The sequence below is a fragment of the Heptranchias perlo genome, chromosome 6 (genome assembly GCF_035084215.1).
Source record: "Heptranchias perlo isolate sHepPer1 chromosome 6, sHepPer1.hap1, whole genome shotgun sequence".
NCBI classification, from domain to species: domain Eukaryota; kingdom Metazoa; phylum Chordata; class Chondrichthyes; order Hexanchiformes; family Hexanchidae; genus Heptranchias; species Heptranchias perlo.
This window is the reverse complement of record NC_090330.1, coordinates 34,954,369-34,977,883: the sequence shown is the minus strand read 5'-3', so window position 1 is coordinate 34,977,883 and position 23,515 is coordinate 34,954,369. Positions and strand designations below refer to the sequence as shown.

Here is a 23,515-nt window from a genome sequence, read left to right as displayed (position 1 = left end):
GAAAAGCAGAATATTTTTTAAATGGTGAGAAACTATAAAATGTTGGTGTTCAGAGAGATTTGGGTGTCCTCGTACAAGAAACACAAAAAGATAGCATGCAGGTACAGGAAGCAATTAGGAAGGCAAATGGCCTTTATTGCAAGGGGATTGGAGTACAAGAGTAAGGAAGTCATACTACAATTGTACAGGGCTTTGGTGAGACCTCACATGGAGTACTGTGTACAGTTTTGGTCTCCTTATCTAAGGAAGGATATACTTGCCTTAGAGGTGGTGCAACAAAGGTTCACGAGATTGATTCCTGGGATGAGAGGGTTGTCCTATGGGGAGAGATTGAGTTGAATGGGCCTATAGTCTCTGGAGTTTAGAAGAATGAGGGGTGATCTCATTGAAACATGTTAGATTCTGAGGGGGCTTGACAGGGTAGATGCTGAGAGGTTGTTTTCCCTGGCTGGATAGTCTAGAACTAGGGGGCATAGTCGCAGGATAAGGGGTCAGCCATTTAAGACTGAGATGAGGAGGAATTTCTTCACTCGGAGGGTTGTGAATCTTTGGAATTCTTTAACCCAGAGGGCTGTGAATGCTGAGTTGTTGAATATGTTCAAGGCTGAGATAGATAGATTTTTGCACTTTAGGGGAATCAAGGGATATGGGGATCGGGCAGGAAAGTGGAGTTGAGGTAGAAGATCAGCCATGATCTTATTGAATGGTGGAGCAGGCTCAAGGGGCCCGATAGCTTACTCCTGCACCTATTTCTTATGTTGTAAGTGAAAAAAGCTCAATATGTTGAGCCTTCCTTTATAACTATAACCTCTCATTCCTGATATTGTTGTGATTTTTTTTGTTTCCGGTGGCTCTAACATCCTTCCTATATAATGCAGTACCCAGAACTGCATGTACTACTTCCACTGTGGCCTAACCATTATCTTGTACAATTTCAGCATTACTTCTGTGCTTTTATATTCAATGCCTCTATATATAAAACCCAGAGTCCCACTTGCCTCTTGTGTCCTTTCAACCTGTGCTTTCAATTTTAAACATCAGGAATGAAGTATTAGAGTCAGAGATATGTGCAACTTGCCAGAATATTGATCCTGTTAGCATCTCAGAAACATGGTTAACAGCAGAGGATGACCAGGAGCTGGACGAAGAGGGTAATACAATGTTTTGCAAATGTAGACCTACAAAATGAGGTGAAGAAGTAGCTTTATTGATGATGCATCACTTAGTAACCTGGAGATTGATTAGTACTTGGGACCCAGTGATCATTAAATTAGGTTTAATATTGTCAAAGCTAAGGCTGAGAACAACTATATTGAGGGTACTTTGGAAAGGTAGCTTTTGAAGCTGTGAAGAGAATCTTGGCGTTTTTTTTTAAAATAGCGAAGAAGAAAAATGGAATATATTTCAGGATTTATACAGAATGAAGAAAGGAAGTTTATTTTGTTTCAATAAAAAGAATTATGGTTTAATAATGAGAAAAGAAGGAAGGTAGAAACATAAGCAGAAATACTTTAAAAGATACAAGGAAACATAAAAAAGAGAATTGAGATTTATATAAAAAGCAATGAGGATAGCTGAAGAGTATTAGAAAAAGAGGGAAGCAGAGAAACAAATTGCAGAGGGCAGCAAAAGGGACCCAAAAATACAGAGATGTGTGAAGTTATGCGTTTTGGAAGGATGAACGAGGCAAGGCAATATAAAATAAATGGTACAATTTTAAAGGGAGTGCAGGAACAGGGAGACTTGGGGGTTCACATACACAAATCTTTGACGGTGGCAGGACCAGTTGATACGGATGTTTTTTTCAAAAAAAAAGCATACGCGGTCCTTGGCTTTATAGTTTAAAAATGGATAAACTGGGTAAAACTACTTCAGATCATCGAGATATGGCAGTTACATTGAATGGAATTTTCACATCAGTTTTCACTGTAGGCTAATTTCAGTCATCGAAAATTGGGCTAAGCAATTCAAAAGACAGAAGTTAGTGAAGAATATTATACAGAAACCGTAAGAATTAAATATCCTGACCCAGATAAGATACATTCTAGAATCCTCTGTTATAAATTTGCCGATGACACATAACTCTGTGGATGGGCAATGAGTAGCAAGGACATTATTGTCTTTGAAGAGACTTGGACTAATTGCGTACGTGGGCTTAGATATGGCAGATGGATTTTAATGTGGATATGGATAGGGTAGTGCATATAGAAAGAGGTAACAGGAAATGTGTATATGACATGAAAGATTCTCAGTGGACAGAGGCCGAAAAGGATTGGGGCAGTGATCATTGATCATACTCTGGCATTTTGTCAGTGTGACCCCGTTTTTAATAAGGTGGATCAAGCACTGAGTTTATTTAGAGCGCATTCGATAATAAGTTGGAGCTAATTTTTGAACTTTGGGGTGGACCAGCTTGACCAAAATGGTCTTTACCCAAAGAGTCATAGAGTAGAGTCATAGAGTCATACAGCACGGATAGAGGCCCTTCGGCCCATCGTGTCCGCGCCGGCCATCAGCCCTGTCTACTCTAATCCCATATTCCAGCATTTGGTCCGTAGCCTTGTATGCTATGGCATTTCAAGTGCTCATCCAAATGCTTCTTGAATGTTGTGAGGGTTCCTGCCTCCACAACCCTTTCAGGCAGTGAGTTCCAGACTCCAACCACCCTCTGGGTGAAAAAGTTCTTTCTCAAATCCCCTCTAAACCTCCCGCCTTTTACCTTGAATCTATGTCCCCTTGTTATAGTACCCTCAACGAAGGGAAAAAGCTCCTTAGTATCCATCCTATCTGTGCCCCTCATAATTTTGTACACCTCAATCATGTCCCCCCTCAGCCTCCTCTGCTCCAAGGAAAACAAACCCAATCTTCCCAGTCTCTCTTCATAGCTGAAGCGCTCCAGCCCTGGTAACATCCTGGTGAATCTCCTCTGCACCCTCTCCAAAGCGATCACATCCTTCCTGTAGTGTGGCGACCAGAACTGCACACAGTACTCCAGCTGTGGCCTAACCAGTGTTTTATACAGCTCCATCATAACCTCCTTGCTCTTATATTCTATGCCTCGGCTAATAAAGGCAAGTATCCCATATGCCTTCTTTACCACCTTATCTACCTGTTCCGCCGCCTTCAGGGATCTGTGAACTTGCACACCAAGATCCCTCTGTCTTGCCTAGGGTCCTCCCATTCATTGTGTATTCCCTTGCCTTGTTAGTCCCTCCAAAGTGCATCACCTCGCACTTTTCCGGGTTAAATTCCATTTGCCACTGTTCCGCCCATCTGACCAACCCATCTATATCGTCCTGCAGACTGAGGCTATCCTCCTCGCTATTTACCACCCTACCAATTTTTGTATCATCAGCGAACTTACTGATCATACCTTTTACATTCATATCCAAGTCATTAATGTAGACCACAAACAGCAAGGGACCCAGCACCGATCACTGTGGTACCCCACTGGCCACAGGCTTCCAGTCACAAAAACAACCTTCGACCATCACCCTCTGCCTTCTGCCACTAAGCCAGTTTTGTATCCAAAGTGCCAAGGCACCCTGGATTCCATGGGCTCGTACCTTCTTGACCAGTCTCCTGTGGGGGACTTTATCGAAGGCCTTACTGAAATCCATGTATACCACATCCACTGCGTTACCCTCATCCACACGCCTAGTCACCCCCTCAAAAAATTCAATCAAATTAGTCAGACATGATCTTCCCTTGACAAAGCCATGTTGACTATCCCTGATTAATCCTTGCTTCTCCAAGTGGAGACTAATTTTGTCCTTCAGAATTTTTTCCAATAATTTTCCTACCACTGATGTTAGGCTCACTGGCCTGTAGTTACCCGGTTTTTCCCTACTCCCCTTCTTGAATAATGGTATTACATTAGCGGTTTTCCAGTCCTCTGGCACATCCCCTGTGGCCAGAGAGGTTCTGAATATATGTGTCAGAGCCCCCGCAATCTCCTCCTTTGTGGTAAGCATGTGGAACTCGCTACCACAAGAAGTAGTTGAGGCGAATAGCATTGATGCATTTAAGGGGAAGCTAGATAAGCACATGAAGGAGAAAGGAATAGAAGGATATGCTGATAGGGTTAGATGAAAAGGGGTGGGAAGAGGTTTGTGTGGAGCATAAACGCAGGCATAGACCAGTTGGGTTGAATGGCCTGTTTCTGTGCTGTCGGCACCAAGTAACAGTTTTGGTCTCCATACTTAAGAAAAGACATACTTGCTCTCGAGGCAGTACAAAGAAGGTTCACTCGGTTAATCCCGGGGATGAGGGGGCGGACATATGAGGAGAGGTTGAGTAGATTGGGACTCTACTCATTGGAGTTCAGAAGAATGAGAGGCGATCTTATTGAAACATATAAGATTGTGAAGGGTCTTGATCGGGTGGATGCAGTAAGGATGTTCCCAAAGATGGGTGAAACTAGAACTAGGGGGCATAATCTTAGAATAAGGGGCTGCTCTTTCAAAACTGAGATGAGGAGAAACTTCTTCACTCAGAGGGTGGTAGGTCTGTGGAATTTGCTGCCCCAGGAAGCTGTGGAAGCTACATCATTAGATAAATTTAAAACAGAAATAGACAGTTTCCTAGAAGTAAAGGGAATTAGGGGTTATGGGGAGCGGGCAGGAAATTGGACATGAAGCTGAGTTCGGATCGGTCAATGCCCTGTGGGTGGCGGAGAGGGCCCAGGGGCTATGTGGCCGGGTCCTGCTCCGACTTCTTGTGTTCTTTAGATTTGTGGTTGGGATCAGATCAGCCATGATCTTATTGAATGGCGGAGCAGGCTCGAGGGGCCGATTGGCCTACTCCTGCTCCAATTTCTTATGTTCTTATGTTCTTATGTATGCTTTTTTGTAAGATATACCGTTGTCACTGATGAGGCCGATTCTGGTGTATGGTTGCCTTGCCTCATAAAGGATATAAATGCATTAGAAAGGGTTCAGAAAAGAGTCATTAACGTAATTGAAGGCTTTAGGGGCCTAAGTTACAGAGGAAGGCTCGAGTGACTAAACTTATTTTCATTTGACTAAGGGGAGACATGATACAGATTGTCACAATAATGAAAGGTATAAGGGAGTGAAATTGCTGCAGGGAAGTTGGCTTCCAGGTAATCACTCTGTGTCATGCCACATCCAGTCGACATTGGACTTAAATCTAGCAATTTACAAACTATCCCAACACATAATCTGGTTCTTTTGCAATACCTCAACAAGCAGTTACACATTTCAGGTCACTATTATGGTTGAATATGTGCCTCTTTCCAAAAGAACCAAATTGAAAATGATACTGCAAACTTGAAGAATGTTCTTATAGGTGTGTTTTCCTGTAGTGCTGTAAATGAAATTAAAGGTCCAGTGTTGAAGGCAACAAGCAACTTTAGAGGTTCCCTGACTTCATGATTGATTGCAGACAATGTTTAAGAGAAAATCACATGCAGTGAAAACCACCTAATTATCTGTTAGCCACTTAAGTGAAATGGGTCTCAATGCACACCTTTTTTCTTCTAAATTCCCATGTTTCCAGATTATTTAAATTAATTTGATAACTCATTTAAATAAATCTTGTTATTTGCAGTGCTTCTCACCCAACATCACTATTTACTGCTGACCATCCCAATTTTAACTCAGTTAACACCATCAAAAATAGATAATCTGGTCATTCATTCATTTGCTGTTTGTCTATAATTTATATATAGTCAACAGAAGGGAGAGATTTAAAAAAAAAACTGCAAAAGCAGGAAAACTGGAAGAGAGAGCGCATGAACTGCAGAGTAAAGTCCATTTTCTATCATTTTTAATCTATGCTGCGTCATTGTGCAGAGGCAAATGGGACTCTGGGCCTAGAAATTCGACTGCGCAGTGCCCATTTTTTGGACACCAAATGGGCACTGCGCATTTGGTGTCCAAAAAAGCCTCCAATATGGCGGTCAGGAAGCACACACTCATCACGAGCCAGAAGTGCACTGCCCACCATATTAGTGTAGGCGACCAGGGCCCTTGCCTGAAACAGGCGCTGGACCCTTTGCATATTCAAATAAGAGGCCTGGCACCTTTTTGAGGCCTCCTCTGCAGTATTGGGATGCCCTGAGCACATCTGGCATTGGGCTGGCTGGGTTCAAGAAAACCAGGTCTACATGTGGCCTAACAAGCTGTCCTTAGGGACCACTGCAGGCCACAACCAACAGTTTGAAATGTACTTATCTGAATGTGGAGTAGGAGCAGACCACAGCTACCCTCCTGATCCGAGCCACAACCCACCCTTTCTGATCACGCCGCCGCCCACCTTTCCTGATTGCTGCATCCCTCCATCCTGGTCGTCTCCTTCTCAATCCTCTTTAAGGACTTGCCTGAGGGCCACTGCTGATCTTTGAGTCCCATTCTCTGGCCAGCTGCCTGGTGGTGCCCATTCAGGTGCTGGGTTTGTTTTCTGGATGCGCTCGAATTTCTTGTCCGTGTTTTCCAAAGATTAAACACAGAGTAATGTCCTAGGATCTTGTTCAAGAGCCCGATTATCAGAAACCTGGGAGCAAGTTGCCCACCCAAACTTTTACCTGCATTTGATGTACGTCCAACAAGGAAGGTGAGAAAATGTCATCACGATTTATCCAAACCTGACCTGAATCTTTTTTTCTTTTGTTGCAATATTTTCCCTACTTTGACCATTTGACTGGCTTCAATTGTGGAATAATGTTGACTTGAGTTTGGATTCCCAGCAGCAATTTGTCTTTTTTTTTAAATTTGATTAAATTTCAGGAAATCTGGTGTGGCCACCATGTCACCTAACAAAAAAATGGTTCAAAAGTATATAAAGTGTCTGATTTAGTCTTAATAAACCGCAGCACCTGTGACGAACTATTGTGAAAATCTGTTCTCAGGTATTGACAACGATGAGAATGGTGAAAGTTTCTTAGATGTTTTTGGGACCATTAAAGATGACCTGGAAGAGCAACCCAATATGCCTGGAAATCCATACGAACTTGGACTGGACTTAGAGATTGATTTTCCAAGAAGTATGTTCCTTAAGTAAAATTTACACTAATTATAATTATTATACTTTCAAATAACTTTTGTTGGATATTTAAGAATGTTTTTTCCACAATAATTTCATTTTAGTGTTGTAAGCAAATAGTTTGAGATGTAATTATGAATAGCTACTTTTTTCATGTGCGCGTATGTATTCTAACAGGAAGTGGGGTGGCGTTGTTAGCAAAGGATGAAATCAGAGCAATAGTGAGAGGATATTGGCTCAGAAAATCAAGATGTATAATCAGTCTGGGTGGAGTTAAGAAGAACCAAGGGGCAGAAAACACTGTGGGAGTTGTCTATAGACCTCCAAACAGTAGTGGTAATGTAGGGGACGACGTCAAACAGGAAATTAGAGATGCATGTAACAGGGGCACTACAGTAATCATGGGTGACTTTAATCTACATATAGACTGGCCAAACCAAATTAGCAATAATACTGTGGAGGATGAATTCCTGGAGTGTGTTCGAGATGCTTTTTAGACCAGTACGTTGAGGAGCCAACCAGGGAACAGGCTATCCTAGATTGGGTATTGTGCAATGAGAAGGGGTTAATTAATAATCTTCTTGTGCGGGGTCCTTTAGGGAAGAGTGACCATAACATGATAGAATTCTTCATGAAGATGGAAAGTGAAGTAGTCCAATCCGAAACTAGGGTCCTAAATCTAAACAAAGGAAACAACGAAGGTATGAGGAGTGAGTTGGCTATGATAAATTGGGTAGCTTCATTAAAAGGTATGACGGTGGATAGGCAATGGCTAACATTTAAGGAACGAATGCATGAATTGCAACAATTATATATTCCTTTCTGGCGCAAAAACACAAAAGGAAAAGCGGCCCAACCATGGCTAACAAAAGAAATTAAGGATAGCATTAGATCCAAAGAGGAGTCATATAAAATTGCCAGCAAAAGTAGCAAGCCTGAGGATTGGGAGCAGTTTAAAATTCAGCAAAAAGGAACAAGAGATTGATTAAGAGGGGAAAAATAGAGTATGAGAGTAAACTTGCAAGGAACATAAAAGTGGACTGTAAAAGCTTCTACAAGTATGTAAAAAGATTAATGGAGACAAATGTAGGTCCCTTACAGTCAAACGGGAGAATTTATAATGGGGAACAAGGAAATGACAGAGCAATTAAACAAATACTTTGGTTCTGTCTTCACGGAAGAGGACACAAATAACTTCCCAGAAATGCTAGGGAATCAAGGGACTAGTGAGAAGGAGGAATTAAAGAAAATTAGTATTCGTAAAAAAAACAGTGCAGGAGAAATTAATGGGACTGAAAGACAATAAATCCTCAGGGCCTGATAATCTGCATCCCAGAGTACTAAAAGAGGTAACCATGGAAATAGTGGATGCATTAGTTGTCATCTTCCAAAATTCTATACATTATGGAACAGTTCCCGCAGATTGGAGGGTGGCAAATGTAACCCCACTATTTTAAAAAAGGAGGGAGAGAGAAAACAGGGAACTACAGACCGGTTAACCTAACATCAGTAGTAGGGAAAATGCTAGAGTCTGTTATAAAGAATGTGATAACAGGACACTTAGAAAATATCAACAGGATTAGACAAAGTCAACATGGATTTATGAAAGGGAAATCATGTTTGACAAACCTACTGGAGTTTTTTGAGGATGTAACTGATAGGATAGGTAACCATTGGATGTGGTTTATTTGGATTTTCAGAAGGCCTTTGATAAAGTCCCACATAAGAGGTTAGTGTGCAAAATTAATGTGCATGGATTGAAAATTGGAAAACAGAGAATAGGAATAAATCTTTTTCGGGGTGGCAGGCAGTGACTAGTGGGGTACCGCAGGGATCAGTGCTTGGGCCCCAGCTATTCACAATATATATCAATGATTTGGATGAGGGAAGCAAATGTAATATTTCCAAGTTTGCTGACTGCACAAAACTAGGTAAGATCGTGAGTTGTGAGGAGGATGCAAAGAGGCTTCAAGGCGATTTAGACAAGTTGAGTGAGTGGGCAAATACATGGCAGATGCAGTATAATGTGGATAAATGTGAAGTTATCCACCTTGGAAGGAAAAACAGAAAGACACAGTATTATTTAAATGGTGATAGTTTGGGAAATGTTGATTTACAAAGGGACCTGGGTGTCCCTGTACACCAATCACAGAAAGCAAACATGCTGGTGCAGCAAGCAGTTAGGAAGGCAAATGGTATGTTGGCCTTCATTGCAAGAGGATTTGAGTACAGGAGCACGGATGACTTACTGCAGTTATACAGGGCCTTGGTGAGATCACACCTGGAGTATTGTGTGCAGTTTTGTTTGGTCTCCTTACCTAAAAAAAAATGTCCTTGCCATGGAGGGAGTGCAACGAAGGTTTATTGACTGATTCCTGGGATGGCAGGACTGACGTATGAGGAGAGATTGGGTCGACTAGGCCTATATTCACTAGAGTTTAGAAGAATGAGAGGTGATCTCATCGAAACATATAAAATTCTAACAGGACTAGACAGACTAGATGCAGGGAGGATGTTCCCGATGGCTGGGGAGTCCAGAACCAGGGGTCACAGTCTCAGGATACGGGGTATGCCATTTAGAACCGAGATGAGGAGAAATTTCTTCACTCAGAGGGTGGTGAACCTGTGGAATTCTCTACCACAGAAGGCAGTTGGAGGCCAAGTAATTAGATGTATTCAAGAAGGAGATAGATATATTTCTTAATGCTAAAGGGATCAAGGGAAAAAGCGGGAACAAGGTACTGAGTTAGGTGATCAGCCGTGATCATTTTGAATGGCGGAGCAGGGCCGAATGGCCTACTCTTGCTCCTGTTTTCTATGTTTTTATATTTAAGGAGGAGCTAGATAGATTTCTACACTCAAAAGGCATCAAGGGGTATGGGGAGAGAGCAGGAATATGGTATTGAGATAGAGGATCAGCCATGGTCATATTGAATGGCGGAGCAGGCTCAAAGTGCCTCCTGTTCCTATTTTCTATGTTTTCTATGTTAACAGTTTTTACTTTTATAACCTATGCAATAACCCAAACTAGAGGGCAGACACGAAACCTGCTCCCAGATCATCATGCAGTTCAATGCAGAAAAATGTAAATGTAATACATTTTGGAAATAAGAATAGGGAAAGAAAATATACCTTAAATGGTAAAATTTGCATATACACAGGCCATTAAAGGTAGTAGGGCAAGTAGAGAAGGCTATAAAAAGGCAATTGGAATCTTTGGTTTTATAAAAAGTGACGTAGAATACAAAAGCAAGGAGGTAATGTTGAATTTGTACAAGACCTGAGTTAGGCTGCAGCCTCGGTAATCTACGTAGTCTTCGGCACTCAGAAGGATATAAAATAAATGGAAACGGTGCAGCATAGAATCATGGGGGTGTTACCAGGGATAGGGGGTTATAGTCATGAAGAGTGACTTGAGAAGTTGAGGCTTTTTACCCTAGACCTGATTCAGGCCTTCAAGATTATAAAGGGATAATAATAGATAAATTAAATAGTGATATATTCTTTCCAGTACTGGAGATGGTATTGAGAAGATAGAAATTTAAAATAATTACAAAAAGAATTAATGGGGAGGTTGGAAAAAAAATTCTTCATGTCGAGCCGAATGTGGATTTCTCTGCCACAAACTGTTGTCGAAGTAGAGTCCATAAATTCTTTTAAAAGAGAGTTAGATGGCTGCATGAAAAGTGACTTATCGAGGAAAATACTTGCCAAATGGTCTGTTTCTGTGCAGTAATATTTTATGATTGTCGGTGTTGGCCTGTAACAAATGATTGGGAAGTCTGTTAGAGTAGCCAGTTAACTTGTCCTTGCCAAGTCCCCACTCGCTGTCCTCTGAAGTGAAGAACTTTTTGAGATGTGAGGAATTGCATACGTTAACCTGGACCCTCCTACTCCACACCATTGGCAGACATAAGTGCTTCATTACTGGGCTGCATGACAACTTATTAATTTGCTTTGTACATATTAAAATATAAATATCTAGGTTTGATTTAAATTTGACTTCATCAGATCTTTGCACAGATAGCTGGAGTTAAATTAAATATTTTCCAACTAAATATAACTTGGTGCACTGCTGATTTAATGGTCTAAACACAGTTATTAAATTAATGGATTGAGCCAAATTGCAATAGCCAGTCTGACTTAACCAGGTAATGAAGGGCCCAGCTAGAAAAGTTAATGTGGTGGCCATATCTTAGGTCAGCATGTGAACAGTTTCTTTTGAAGCTAGCTGTAAGGTATCTGCTTGGTGCAACTTGCATGCTTTGACCAAGCATTCTTGTCTTTCTGACCACTCAGGGAAAAAATCATTTTGGCACAGCAGAGCCGGAAACGAGACTGAATAGATAGTTACACAGTCCCACTTCCGAATATCTATACTATTGGCACACTCATATTTGTACCTGGCTGGTGATTGAATGAGGAAGGATGTCAGATCAGCCACTGTAGTAGTGCTTTTCCCCATTTTTGAAAGTAGCTCAACCTGCATATAAAGCTTCTATCCAGCATGCCCCTCATTTCTCTATCTGACATAGAATTGCATAGAATCTACAGCACAGAAACAGGCCATTTGGCCCAACTGGTCTATGCTGGGGTTTATACTCCACGAACCTCTTCCCACTCTAATTATCTCTTCCCACCTTGCCCCTCTCTCCCTCATGTATGAATCAAGCTTCCCCTTAAGTGTATCAAAGCTATCCTGCTTCAACCGCTCCATCTGGCAACAAGATCCACATTTTCACCACTCTATGAAGAAATTCCTCCTAAATTCTTTATTTGATCTGCTATTGGCTATCTTCCACTTATACCCCCTTGTTCTGGACTCGCCCACAAGTGGAAACCGTTTCTCCACGATCAATCGGGCACCCAAAACTGCACACAGTACTCTGGGGTCTAACCTTTCCCTCACACTTTAACCATGTGAAGTGCATGCTGTACTGATAAGTACAACAGTCCATGCTTTAGTAGTGCAATATAGATACAGCAAGCACCTTACAGTACAAGTACAGTATGCACTTTTTTGGTACAATTATGAAGAAAATTATAAAGAATTTTGATAGACTGAATAGGGAAGACTGTTTCCTCTGGTTTGGGAGTTAGTGACAATGTGTCATCAATTTAAAATTCTCATTAGGACAGTGAGAAGTGGGATTAGGAGAAATTTATTTACACTGAATGTTGTTGGAAAATGGCATACTTTGCCACTGGGAGTGGTTGATCCAGAGACCATTGCATCTTTATTTGAAGTATGGTGCAGCTTTTGACATGTCAAATTGTTCCCATTGTTACATTGCAGGTCACAATGGAGAAGTGAGGTTTCAGTTTAGAGCAAGGTCTTGTATGCACTAGAGTTGGAGACAACCATCTAGCCAAAACAGTATACAGTGGGGCAAAATTCTTAAAGGGAGTCAAGGCAGGTAAATGGAGTTAGGATAGAGATCAACCATGATCTCACAGAATGGCGGAAGGCTCGAGGGGCTGAATGGCCTACTCCTATTCCTATGAGTGTGTCCAGATGATTTCCATAGGGTAATCGGATTGGTGATGTTTATGGCATTTTTTTTAAGATCATCCATCATGTACTAGCAAAGAGATATTTGTGTGTTAACAGCTGCAGAAGAGTTGGATACTGAGAGTGAATATCTGTTACCTCCAGTGTTTGGGGAAGAATATGAAGAACAGCCCAGACCTCAATCTAGAAGAAAGGTATGGGAACATGTCCTTCAAACTTAGCCACAATTTTTCATGGTTTATACTTAAATATGAAAGTTTAACATAGTCTACTATTTTTAACAATATATATTAAAAGTTAGGTACAATTTTAATTAATCATAATATATACAATGAGCCTAACTAGTTTAAGAAAACTTTGTCTCAGTCATCTGCATGTATTGGTATCAAAATGTCCTGATTTTCTTTGTCTCCATCGTTTTTGCCTCATTATTTTACTGTATCCGTAATATGCTACGGCCATTAATCTTCATTACCATCATTCTCCTTTCTGTCCCTTCCCGATAATACACTGGCCATCTTTCACCAGGGGAAACAAATGAGGAGGAAAAAGTATCTTATTGCTTTTGTATTAATTAACAAATGAATTACACATCTATATGTGATTTTATTTTGTATGTGCCATTTATACACTTAAATGCTTGAGTTAGTTTTAGCCAGTAATAGATCTGTAATTCACCACAACAGTGCAATATTCTGTATTTGATGCATCTTGCCCTATAGCAATAGATTACTTTAAAATGTCACTGATAAGTTTTACTTTCATAGGGTACAAAGCAGAAGGCACTTTCTGATAATCATTCCCAAGATGGTAGCGTTGCCACTCCTGAGATTGGTTTTACATTAAGTTACATTTATGGTATAAATGCATGGAAGCATTGGATTGTAACCAAGAAAGCAAAGAGTGAGGATACAGTCGAAATGGATGGATTTAACTCTGCTTGTAAGTTGCATCTTTGTGAAGTATTTGTCCAAAACTTAGATAATACCTAGTTATAGATCAGTTCCATTTCCACTGAACAGGGTAGGTAAGCTGTGTCTCTCTTAGTCTGAAACTGACTGTCTGGTAGGTATTAGGAGATAGACAGATAAGGGAAACAAAGCAAGAAATAAGAACAGAAAATTGACAAACAAAAAAAGTAAAATAAGAAACAACCCAAGAAGAAAAAGGGGAAAGAAAGCAAGTAAGAAAGAAATGAGAAACAAGAGTAAGAGAACAAAGCAAAGAAACCCAAAAAAGAAAAAATCATATTGAGAAAAAAATGATGAAATAAAGGAACTATTTTGAAAACCAGGTACTAATGTCTAGTTACATTTTGCAAAAATCACAGTGATTGCCCCATGTACTGACAATAATTCCTACAATTCAACATTAATGGGGAGTCATTCCCACACCATCGCTAACAAAAATAAGTTACAGAAGTTTTATCAATTCGACTCCCCCTATTGTCAGTGGTTATAAATAAAGCTCTTTCTTTTAAAGAAATTCATTCAGTTTTCAATGTTGCACTGGGTTGATTTTTTCCCCAACACCCTCCTAGCAGTAAAACTGGACTGATGATATGAAGTGTGTATACTTTGCTTTATACTTGGCTTTATGGTGAATTGAATTTTTGAATACAGAATTTAGTACATTTGTTACATTTTATAAATTTATTTTTTTAATATCTTTTTTGCTGTCCTCTACTTGGTCACTTACCTCTTTCTGCATATGAATTTGCTATGGAATTTAGTCTGTGGTGCAAAGAAAGTTGTTGTCCAGTATGAATACTGATTTCTGATTTAAGATGCCACATATTTCGCAAGTTTTAAGATTTTGATTCTGACTGATTAATAACTTCCACCTAAATCTCCCTTACTGAGACACTAGTACAACAACAATATGCATTGATGGAGTGCCTTTGATGCAAAGAAATATTACAAGGCACTTAATAAATAAGCAGCAAAATAGGCAGAAAGGGAAAAATTAGGTGATGATAACTGAGAATTTGGTTGAAGAGATGGTTTTTAAAGGTGGAGACTGTTAGAGAGGGAATTCCAGAGACTAGGACCAGGGTGCTGAAATGGGGTGAAATGAAAGGGGGATGCACAAAAGACTGAGTCAGGAGGAATGGAGCATTTCAGAGGGGATATAGGACTGCAGGAGATTGCAGAGAAAGGCTGTGGTGAGAAATGGAGGGATTTAAAGATGATTTTAAATTTAAAGCAAGGAATTATTGTTTGTCAGCAAGTTTTGGGCATGATGGACAACAACAACAACATGCATTTATATAGCGCCTTTAACATAGTAAAATGTCCAAGGCACTTCATAGGAGCGTTATCAAACAAAATTTGATTTTGTTTGATAATGCTTAACAAGGGATAAGTGGGACTTAGTGTGGAACATATGGCAGAGTTTTGAACAAATTGCAGTTTTTGGAGCATGGGAGGATCATATTAATGTAGTTGAGTTGATGGCTGGCAGTGTCGCAGAGGTGAATGTAAGAGGTCTTGATGTGGGTTTTAAAGCTCAGCTCACAGTCAAACGGAACACCAGGATTGTAAATGGTCTGGTTCAGCCTGAGAGTGTGACCGGGAGTGGAATTTGTGCCAGAGAGCTAAGATAATGGTTTCAGTCTTCTCGATTATTGAGCTGAAGGAAGCTAAGAGTCATTCAAGACTTGCTGTCAGGCAGGCAGTCTGACAACACAAAAGGAGATGAAGGGTCAAGAGAAATGGTGGATATGTAGAACTGGGCATCATCATCGTATATGTGGAAGCCGGTCTGTGTCTGCTGATGATGTCACTGAGGGACAGCATGTAAATGAGTAGCAAGGAGAGGGTAAGACTTGATCCTTGGGGGGACCCTGAAGGTGACTGTGCAGGGGAGGAACTGGAAGCCATTTCTAGGGATGCCTTGATTGTGTTGGATAGATAGGAATGGAACATTGTGAGGATGGTCCCTCAGAGCTGAGCGATGGAGGAGAGGTGTTAGACGACCCTGGCGTGGTCAATCTTATCAAATACTGCGAAAAGGCCAAGGAGGGTTAATGCACCACAGTCACTGAGGATGTTGTGACGTTGGCTAAGATCACTTCGGTGCAGCAAGAAGGGCAGGCGCCACACTGGAGGGATTCAAATGGAGTTTTGGAGGAGCTGTGGGTGACCGGAAGTACCTGTGGAAAGGAAACCAATCACAACATCTGCTAGCATGGAGGACAAGAAGCATGTTTAGCTGTGATGTGATCAAAGAAGCAGGAGATGGGTCTCATGAACAAAACAAGCTTGGAGAAGGGAAATTGGGGAGAAAACTTCAAAAATACAGAAGTAAGGGCTGAAGTGGGTGGGAGAAAATAAAGATCCACTTCTCTGCAGCATTAACCAGTCTGCTGGGGAACGGGTCAGAAATCAAAAATGTTAAATAAAATGAATATACTGCCAAGATATATGAAATTTAAAAAAGAGAAGGAAATTAAGCATTTTTAATGGTGTCCAAAGTTAAATGTAGTTTTAGTTTTTTTTTAAAAAGAGCTTAATGGCATCTAGAAATCAAATTGGAACAATGTGTCTCATTCTGCCAAGTCATGCAGCAAAGCTACAAAGTAACTGCAAGCCATCTGTGATGTGATATGTTATTCACTTAAGCCAAAGTGCACTGCAATAAAGTCGAGAGAGGTGAAGCTGCTGCAGTACACTGTTTTCAGTTGACGATCTTCATAACCAAACATCACTTAAATGAAATTATTTTTTTTCACTTTTTTAGTATTCTCAAAGTCAGTACAGTTTAACGAGGACCTATTGTCATATACTACAGCAGAGCTTGACTGTGGATTGGCTGAGTTTGTAAAGGAGGTTCGAAGGCCAAATGGGGAGCGTTATGCACCAGATAGTTTATATTATCTATGTCTTGGAATCCAACAGGTTAGTTAAATACAGAAATTTTGCTTATAAGTAAATCCCTTCACATCGTTTTTGCTGATGTATTTCCAAGTATGTTGTTCCGTTTGGCGTTTACTATTGCTCTATATATGCTTCTGTTCCAAATGCAGCACTTCAGTTGGTTCCATCATGACAGCACTCAGTTGACATGCAGTACTTCAGTTTGGTGTAATGCATTTTGATAACACTTTAAATGCAAGAGTTCACTACTTTTGATCAATTTTCTCTTGTGTCAGTATACATAAGAATAGCTATGGCATCTCTCTAAGTTTTTACTGCCAATTCCCTGCTAATTTTCCAAATCCTTACTTCCTAAGTAAATATCCATCTTTCTTCTGAATACCTCAATTAATTCTGAATCTATGGCCTTCTGGAACAATGCTTTCCACATTCCACAGCCCTTAGTATAAAGAATTTTTTTACCAGCTTAGTTTTAATTTTATTATGTTCCCTTGTTCTGGATTCCCATACTGGTAAGCAGTTATTCACTATCTACCCAGTCCATTCTTTTGATTATTTTAAATACCTCAATCAGCTCAGCTCTTAACCTCTAGAAAATATAACACAAGTTCACCCATTTTCTCACTATAGCTGTTCCTTAATATCATGTACCATTCTAGTGAATTGTCACTCCACTTTCTCCAAGACGAGTATACTCTTCCTAAGATGGACCACTTAAAACTGAACACAATACTACAAGTGAGATCTGACCAGCACACACTAACTGCAGTTGTACTTCCTTATTATCTTCCATATTTTTTTGGATGCAGTTTGAGTTCCCATTTGCCTTTATTGATTGTTTTTTGCACCTATCAGAATCATCTGCAAGCTTGGTATACTTCTCTATTCCCAAATCCAGATCATTCATATATAGAGGGAAAAGCTGTGCCCCAGCATTGATCCCTGGGGGGAATGTTCCTTTTATCCAAAACACTGGTTGGGAGTCAGGAAGCAATGATGCCAGGATCAATGTAGTGTATCTTGATGAAGGCTTTTGCACGTTATGAAAACTACTATGCTATTGTAACATAGACAACTATGTTATACCTCCTGTAAAAACAGTATAATTTTTTACTGAAATCTCTTTCCATTGGCTGATTCCATTGTAATCTTAGTGGAGTCATAAGGGTGAAAATGCTTCCTATTATGTAATGCAAATTCTCTGTACTAATAGTACCAGTTAGTGACTGTAAAGATGACTGCTGATTTACCTCGCTTATGTATTGGATTACATGAGTTTGCCACAAAGGATCAATTTAGTTCTGATCTCCCATCACCAAGCATGTCATCTTGGGGCCCCGCTTACCTCTATACCCTTACTTCCTCTCTTCCCAAGGAGGGTAATCATTAGCTGAGTGTGTAAAAGTTATGCCAATTCCAGTAAAAGTACCAGTGTGAATGCTTCCAGAGCTCTAGATACATGCCCACTTTTCACCCTAGCTATCATTTACTGTTTATGGAAATATTTCTCAACAATTTGAGAGGAGAGACTAGAAACTTTTGAATAATTTAAATTCAACATGCAATCTCTGGCTATTTCTGCATTAGAAAGGTACTTGCTAGTTTAGGTGATTGGCTTCTAAATTTATAATATCTTTTTTTTTAAATAATTGTAAACTTAACATTTTTCTACTCTAATGGAAGTTTAAAATGTATTTCTAGTTTGCACTTCAACTTCCACTTGCTTTTCTGAGAAATATTTTCATCGTTATAAGCTGGCCATGGACAGAAATAGCTCTAGTTTGAAGAATGTTGTGCTACAAAATCTTAATGCAAGCACTTAAGCACCTTTATCACTGAAGAGGTCATTATTTTGCTTTCTAGCAACAGGCCTGTTTTACTGAGATAATTGTGAAGTGGAATGTTCAAGAACCCAGTCACACTGTTTCTTGGAATTGATTCCAGGGAAGTCGTTATCATTTACAAGAGCCATCCCTAAGATTCATTCTTGGTACAAGTTCAGAAGAACTACCATTCCTGTCTAGAAGATGATCAACAGACTGGAGAAAACCCTAGAAATGGGTTACACTTCTGGTCATACTTTCACCAGATTACTACAAAAGAACTTTGCTTTTGATTGAGTTATTTCAGAATCCGTTTTAGTGTGACATGCTAATCTCGAGTATGTGTTGAACTGTCTGTCCATTTTCCATAATGCTTTAACATGACCGAACTATATTCATAGTTATTTTGACAGCACATTACCAAAGGGCTCAATTGAGGTCTGTTTCATTACAGAACAAAGTTCTGAACTAATAGCATAGCACTTGTTTGATAGATGTCACTGCAAAGCATAAATCCACCTTTGACATTTTGGTTTATTGCTCACAGGATTATTGCAGTTTTTTTTCCTTCCATAGTACCTATATGAAAATAATAGGAATGATAACATATTTAGTGACTCCTGCTACCAGACCTTTAATGAAGAATTTAACACAATCTTGAGAAGCTGGCGACCAAGTATTCTACCAAATGGTAAGAAACTAAATAATGTTCTTATACATTTCTCCAATACTGCTTTTTCTAAATAAATGTGTTTTTTACAACTTTTCCCTTAACTTATACATTCATTTTGCTGTGTAGATGTATGGAAGGATTGAGAAAAATATACACTTTTGAAAGTGGATATGGTACAGGCAACTTGTTTAAAAGATATTGGGTCACACTTGCACTTGTGGATTCACCTATAATCCTAATTTTATTTGTATGTAATTGAACATATATTGTATTAGAAATTAAGACCAGGATTAATTAAACTGACTTCCTTTGCAGAGATTTGCTAAGAAAGTTCCATTGCACCAAGTATACTTCTCTATTCCCAAATCCAAATCATTTATGCAGTCAAAAGCTGTGCCCCAGCATTGACAAGCAAGAATTACAACTTTGTATTTAAACTTTATGCAGTCACATGATAAAATAGTTAAATGCCACTGTTTTTGAGTGTCTGTTCCTCAAAACAAGAAAGCATGTACCAGGATAACTTCTGAAAACAACTGAAAAATGCTTTACTTTAATGTCCCTATCAAAGTAAGTTGCATGCAGCTCCTAATGCAAGTTTGTTCAGTAAAGCAGCCTAACTATAATAGCTATTTAGCTACGTGATATTTTCCATATTCAGTTTCCCCATTAGAACACCTGACCATTGGTCACTGCCCTTCTCTGCATTTCCCTCCAGAATGTCCATTAACACACAAATAAGGTTTTGGCATCCACAACCTTATTGTGGATGATTGCATTAACATCATGACTTTGTCGGAAAATGGGCTCACGGATGATGATACCTTGCCCCTTACTGCAGCCTCCTCACCTGGCTGTACTGTACGCCATCTGCCCTGCTGTGGTGGTGGTGTGACCCTTATCACCAAATTAAACCGTGGTCTCTCCCCCTACTCCTCTGATTCCTTCGAGCACCTCGCCTTGTTCCATTCTTCTCGCTTCTCCTTCAAAATCCTCATTTCTACCGCAGACTCCAAGCTCCACCCTGCGTTTCCCACTAATATCCTCATTCCTTTCCTCCCTCAGTCTCTGCACTGTGACTCCTCAATCCTCTGTGATTGCAATCTCCATCTCAACTCACCTTGCCCTCTCTCCTCTGACTTCACTGCTCCCCTGTCCTCGCTTAATCCCTATCTCCATATAAACTCTCCTACTGATACTTATGGCCAACCCCTCGACCTTGCCATGTGGCGCCTCTGTTCCCATCGTCTCAATCCCAGACATGGCCATCTCCAATCACTTGTATCCCTCACCGGCCACATCCCCCTACTCCCTTCCAACCCCCACTTGCTTCTGTTTCTGGCCCTGGAATAAACTCTCTTTCCCCCCCCCCCCCCCCAATTCACTTATGACTGCACTTTCAAACTCCTAACTGTCCAGCCTTAGGCCCTCCATTTGCCACGATACTTCTGCAGCTGTTGATCTGCTCAACTGCTGCCGCACCACCTCCTTTGATGCCCTTGTCCCCAGTAAAACCCTTGCTCTCTCCCACGCTGGTCATTCACTATGGTATGGCGCCCCTATCTTTGCTGTCTCAAGTCCAAGGGGCACAAACTGGAGCGTATCTGATGCACAGCTGGTTTAGCCATCCATCACCAGATCTGGCTGGACCACATCAAGCACACTCAGGCATTGCTGTCCTCTGCCAAAACTGCACACTATTCCAGGGTCATCCCTGGAAAGCAAAGATAACATCCAGCTTCTCTTCACTACCAGCCATCTCCTTGAAGCCCTCTCCCTGGCCCACCCACGCTTACCTTCAACAACAAGTGCGAAGAGCTCATGGACTTCTCTGGATGGTCTCAATTTTAGTTACATTCAGCTGCCTCTGCCGCATACCCTCCTTCCCCTTGCTCTCCTCGTGCTGAGCCTGCATCTTTTTCTACTTTCTCTCCTATCTACCCTCATGCCCTGCTGACCACCCAACCTCCCCTCATGACTGCCGTGCTACCTAACATTGTAAATGATTCTCTGTCCTCAGGTACTGTCCCCTTCCCTTTCAAAACCACTGTCATAACCTCCTCCTCAAAAACTGCCTTCGCTCCCTCTGTCATTGCAAACTATTACCCTATCTCCAACCTCTCGTTCCTCTCCAAAGTCCTTCAATGCGTTGTCACTTACCAAATCCATGCCCATATGTCCAATCAGGTTTCCATCCTGCCATAGCAGATGGCTTTGATCAAAGTTACAAATGACATCCTCTGTGACTGTGACCTTGGTGCATTATCTCTCCTAATCCTTCTCAGCCTCTCTGCAGCCTTCGACATGGTTGACTACACCATCCTACTTCAATGCATCTCCTCTCCTTCTCAGTGGGACTGCCCTCGCTTCCTTTCACTCTTACCTGTCCAATTGCAGTCAGGGCATCTCCGGCAATGTCTTCTCTTCCCGCACCATTACCTCCGGAGGTCCCTCTCTTCCTCATCTACAAGCTGCCCCTCGGTGACATTACCTGAAGACATGAGGTCAGCTTCCACATGTATGCTGATAACACCCAGCTCTACCTCTCCACCACCTCTCTCAACCCCTGCACTGTCTCTGTTGGCAGACTGCTTGCCCAGCATCCAATCCTGGATGAGCCACAATTTCCTCCTGGGAAGACCAAAGCTATCATCTTCATCACCAGCACAAACTCCTATCCTCGCCATTGATTCCATCCCCCTCTCCTCTGTCACAGGTTAAAGCAGATTGTTCGCAACTTCAGCTTTCTATTTGACCCCAAGCTGAGCTTCTGACCCCATGTCCTTTCCATCACAAAGACTGCTTACTTCCACCCCTGTAACATCGTTTGTCTTCGCTCCACCTCAGCCCATCTGCTGCTGAAACCCTCATCCATGTCTGTATCATCTCCAGACTTGACCTATTCCAGTACTCTCCTGGCCGGCTTCCCATTCTCCACCCTCCATAATCTTCCTGCCTGCATCCTGTTGTGTACCTAGTCCCACTCATTCATCACCCCTGTGCTTGCTAACCTGCATGGGCTCCCGGTCTCCCAATGCCTCAAATTTAAAATTCTCTTGCTTGTGTTTAAATCCCTTCACAGCCTCGGCCCTCCATATCTCTGTAATCTTCTTCAGCCCTGCAACCTTCCGAGAACTTGGCACTCCTCTAATTCTGGCCTCTTGTGCATCCCCACTTCCTTCATCCCAACATTGCCGGCTTTGCCTTCATCTCTGGAATTCCCTCTCCTCCTTTAAGACACACCTTATAACCCACCTGTTTGACCAAGTTTTTAGACATTTTTTCTAATATCAATAATGACATTAATGTATTCTCAGTTGATCTTAACTGTACTTAGTTGAACATTAACAAACCCTTTCTGTTCATTTGGATTCATTAAGTTTTAATTGCGCTTTGGGTATGTTTAGAAATAAGGTCTTGTATTCAGTGGATGAGAAGGAACTCACCTAATCAAAATGGCAACACAAAGGTTTGAATTTCTTAAAGCAACAGTGTCCCTAAGTGACTCTTCTTCCCTCCCTCCCTCCCGCCCCACCTACCTGCCCACTGGATGGATGACTGCAAATCCTAATTGCAAGTGGAGATTGCACTTGTTTTAAAGAATAAGGTGGTCATTTTTGTGGTAGGTAGTCTTACATAGAATGCGGTGCTCTGATAATCATGATTGATGAGACACTGTATGGTCGGGGGGAGGGAATAGTTGCATGCCTTTTTTATTGTAATGGCATCTCGTGTATGCCAAGCGATGATGGATTTTGACACACTTAATTTTTTAAAAATTGTGTAACCATGATCGGCAAACAAACACACTTCTTTGATAAATGAAGCATCAAACTGGTATTTTGCATTTGTAACGTTTAACAGAGTAAATTATCTTACAGTTCACTGGACAAGCATACTACACCAACACATCCATTACTAATAGGTATTATACTTATGAATACCTTATTATGTCATATAAACATATGCCTTGTTACATAATTTGTAAATGCTGATTCCCTTTGGCTGTTTTTTAGGGTCAATATTTTCACGTGTTGAAGAGGATTTTCTATGGAACAGCAAGCAGCTAGGGCCACAATCGCCATTTGTTCTTCTCAATACTTTGCTGTATTTTAACACTAAATACTTTGGGTTGAGGACCGTTGAGCAGCATCTGAGACTTTCCTTTGGAAATGTCGTTAAGCAATGGAATAAAAACTCTGACAATACTGTCTGCATTCGATATGAGGTACCTGCTTTGTGTACAAATGACAATCAAGGTAAGGAGTTAATTTGCATAATGGATTTTCTACGTATTCTTGGGAGACTCAGTTGTCTCTTTAATGTATAATAGAGATCGCTTTTTATTTACCCCTTCTACTCCATTAGAGTTGTTCCGAAGCATTTTTTCCATTGTCCCATATGATAGCTTTTTTAGATGTCTACAAGCTTAGATAGCTATAAATAATGTGTTATGGAGATGAATTATATGTTTCAAAAGTTCATTTTACTTTTTTAAAAAACTTGTCTGATGCTATATAGTGTGCCATTTATTGGGCTGAGCAGGAAAAGTCAATCATCAGATTGTATTCACATTGGAAAACATCTTGGTCAATTTTAACTTTTGGGCGGCCGACCGGGACTG

At 40.7% G+C, this 23,515-nt stretch overlaps 1 protein-coding gene across 3 annotated transcripts in view; it reads left to right on the top strand.

Annotated features, from left to right (window-relative positions):
• zmym2 (zinc finger, MYM-type 2) overlaps positions 1 to 23,515 on the top strand; it is a 114,895-nt gene that overhangs the window by 78,582 nt on the left and 12,798 nt on the right. For all 3 annotated transcript variants that reach the window (XM_067986093.1, XM_067986092.1, XM_067986094.1), the window contains 6 exons: positions 6,872 to 7,006; positions 12,617 to 12,711; positions 13,285 to 13,459; positions 16,259 to 16,416; positions 18,795 to 18,909; positions 22,908 to 23,150. In XM_067986093.1, coding sequence (XP_067842194.1) covers positions 6,872 to 7,006; positions 12,617 to 12,711; positions 13,285 to 13,459; positions 16,259 to 16,416; positions 18,795 to 18,909; positions 22,908 to 23,150 — 921 coding nt within the window. The remainder of the gene's footprint in view (positions 1 to 6,871; positions 7,007 to 12,616; positions 12,712 to 13,284; positions 13,460 to 16,258; positions 16,417 to 18,794; positions 18,910 to 22,907; positions 23,151 to 23,515) is intronic.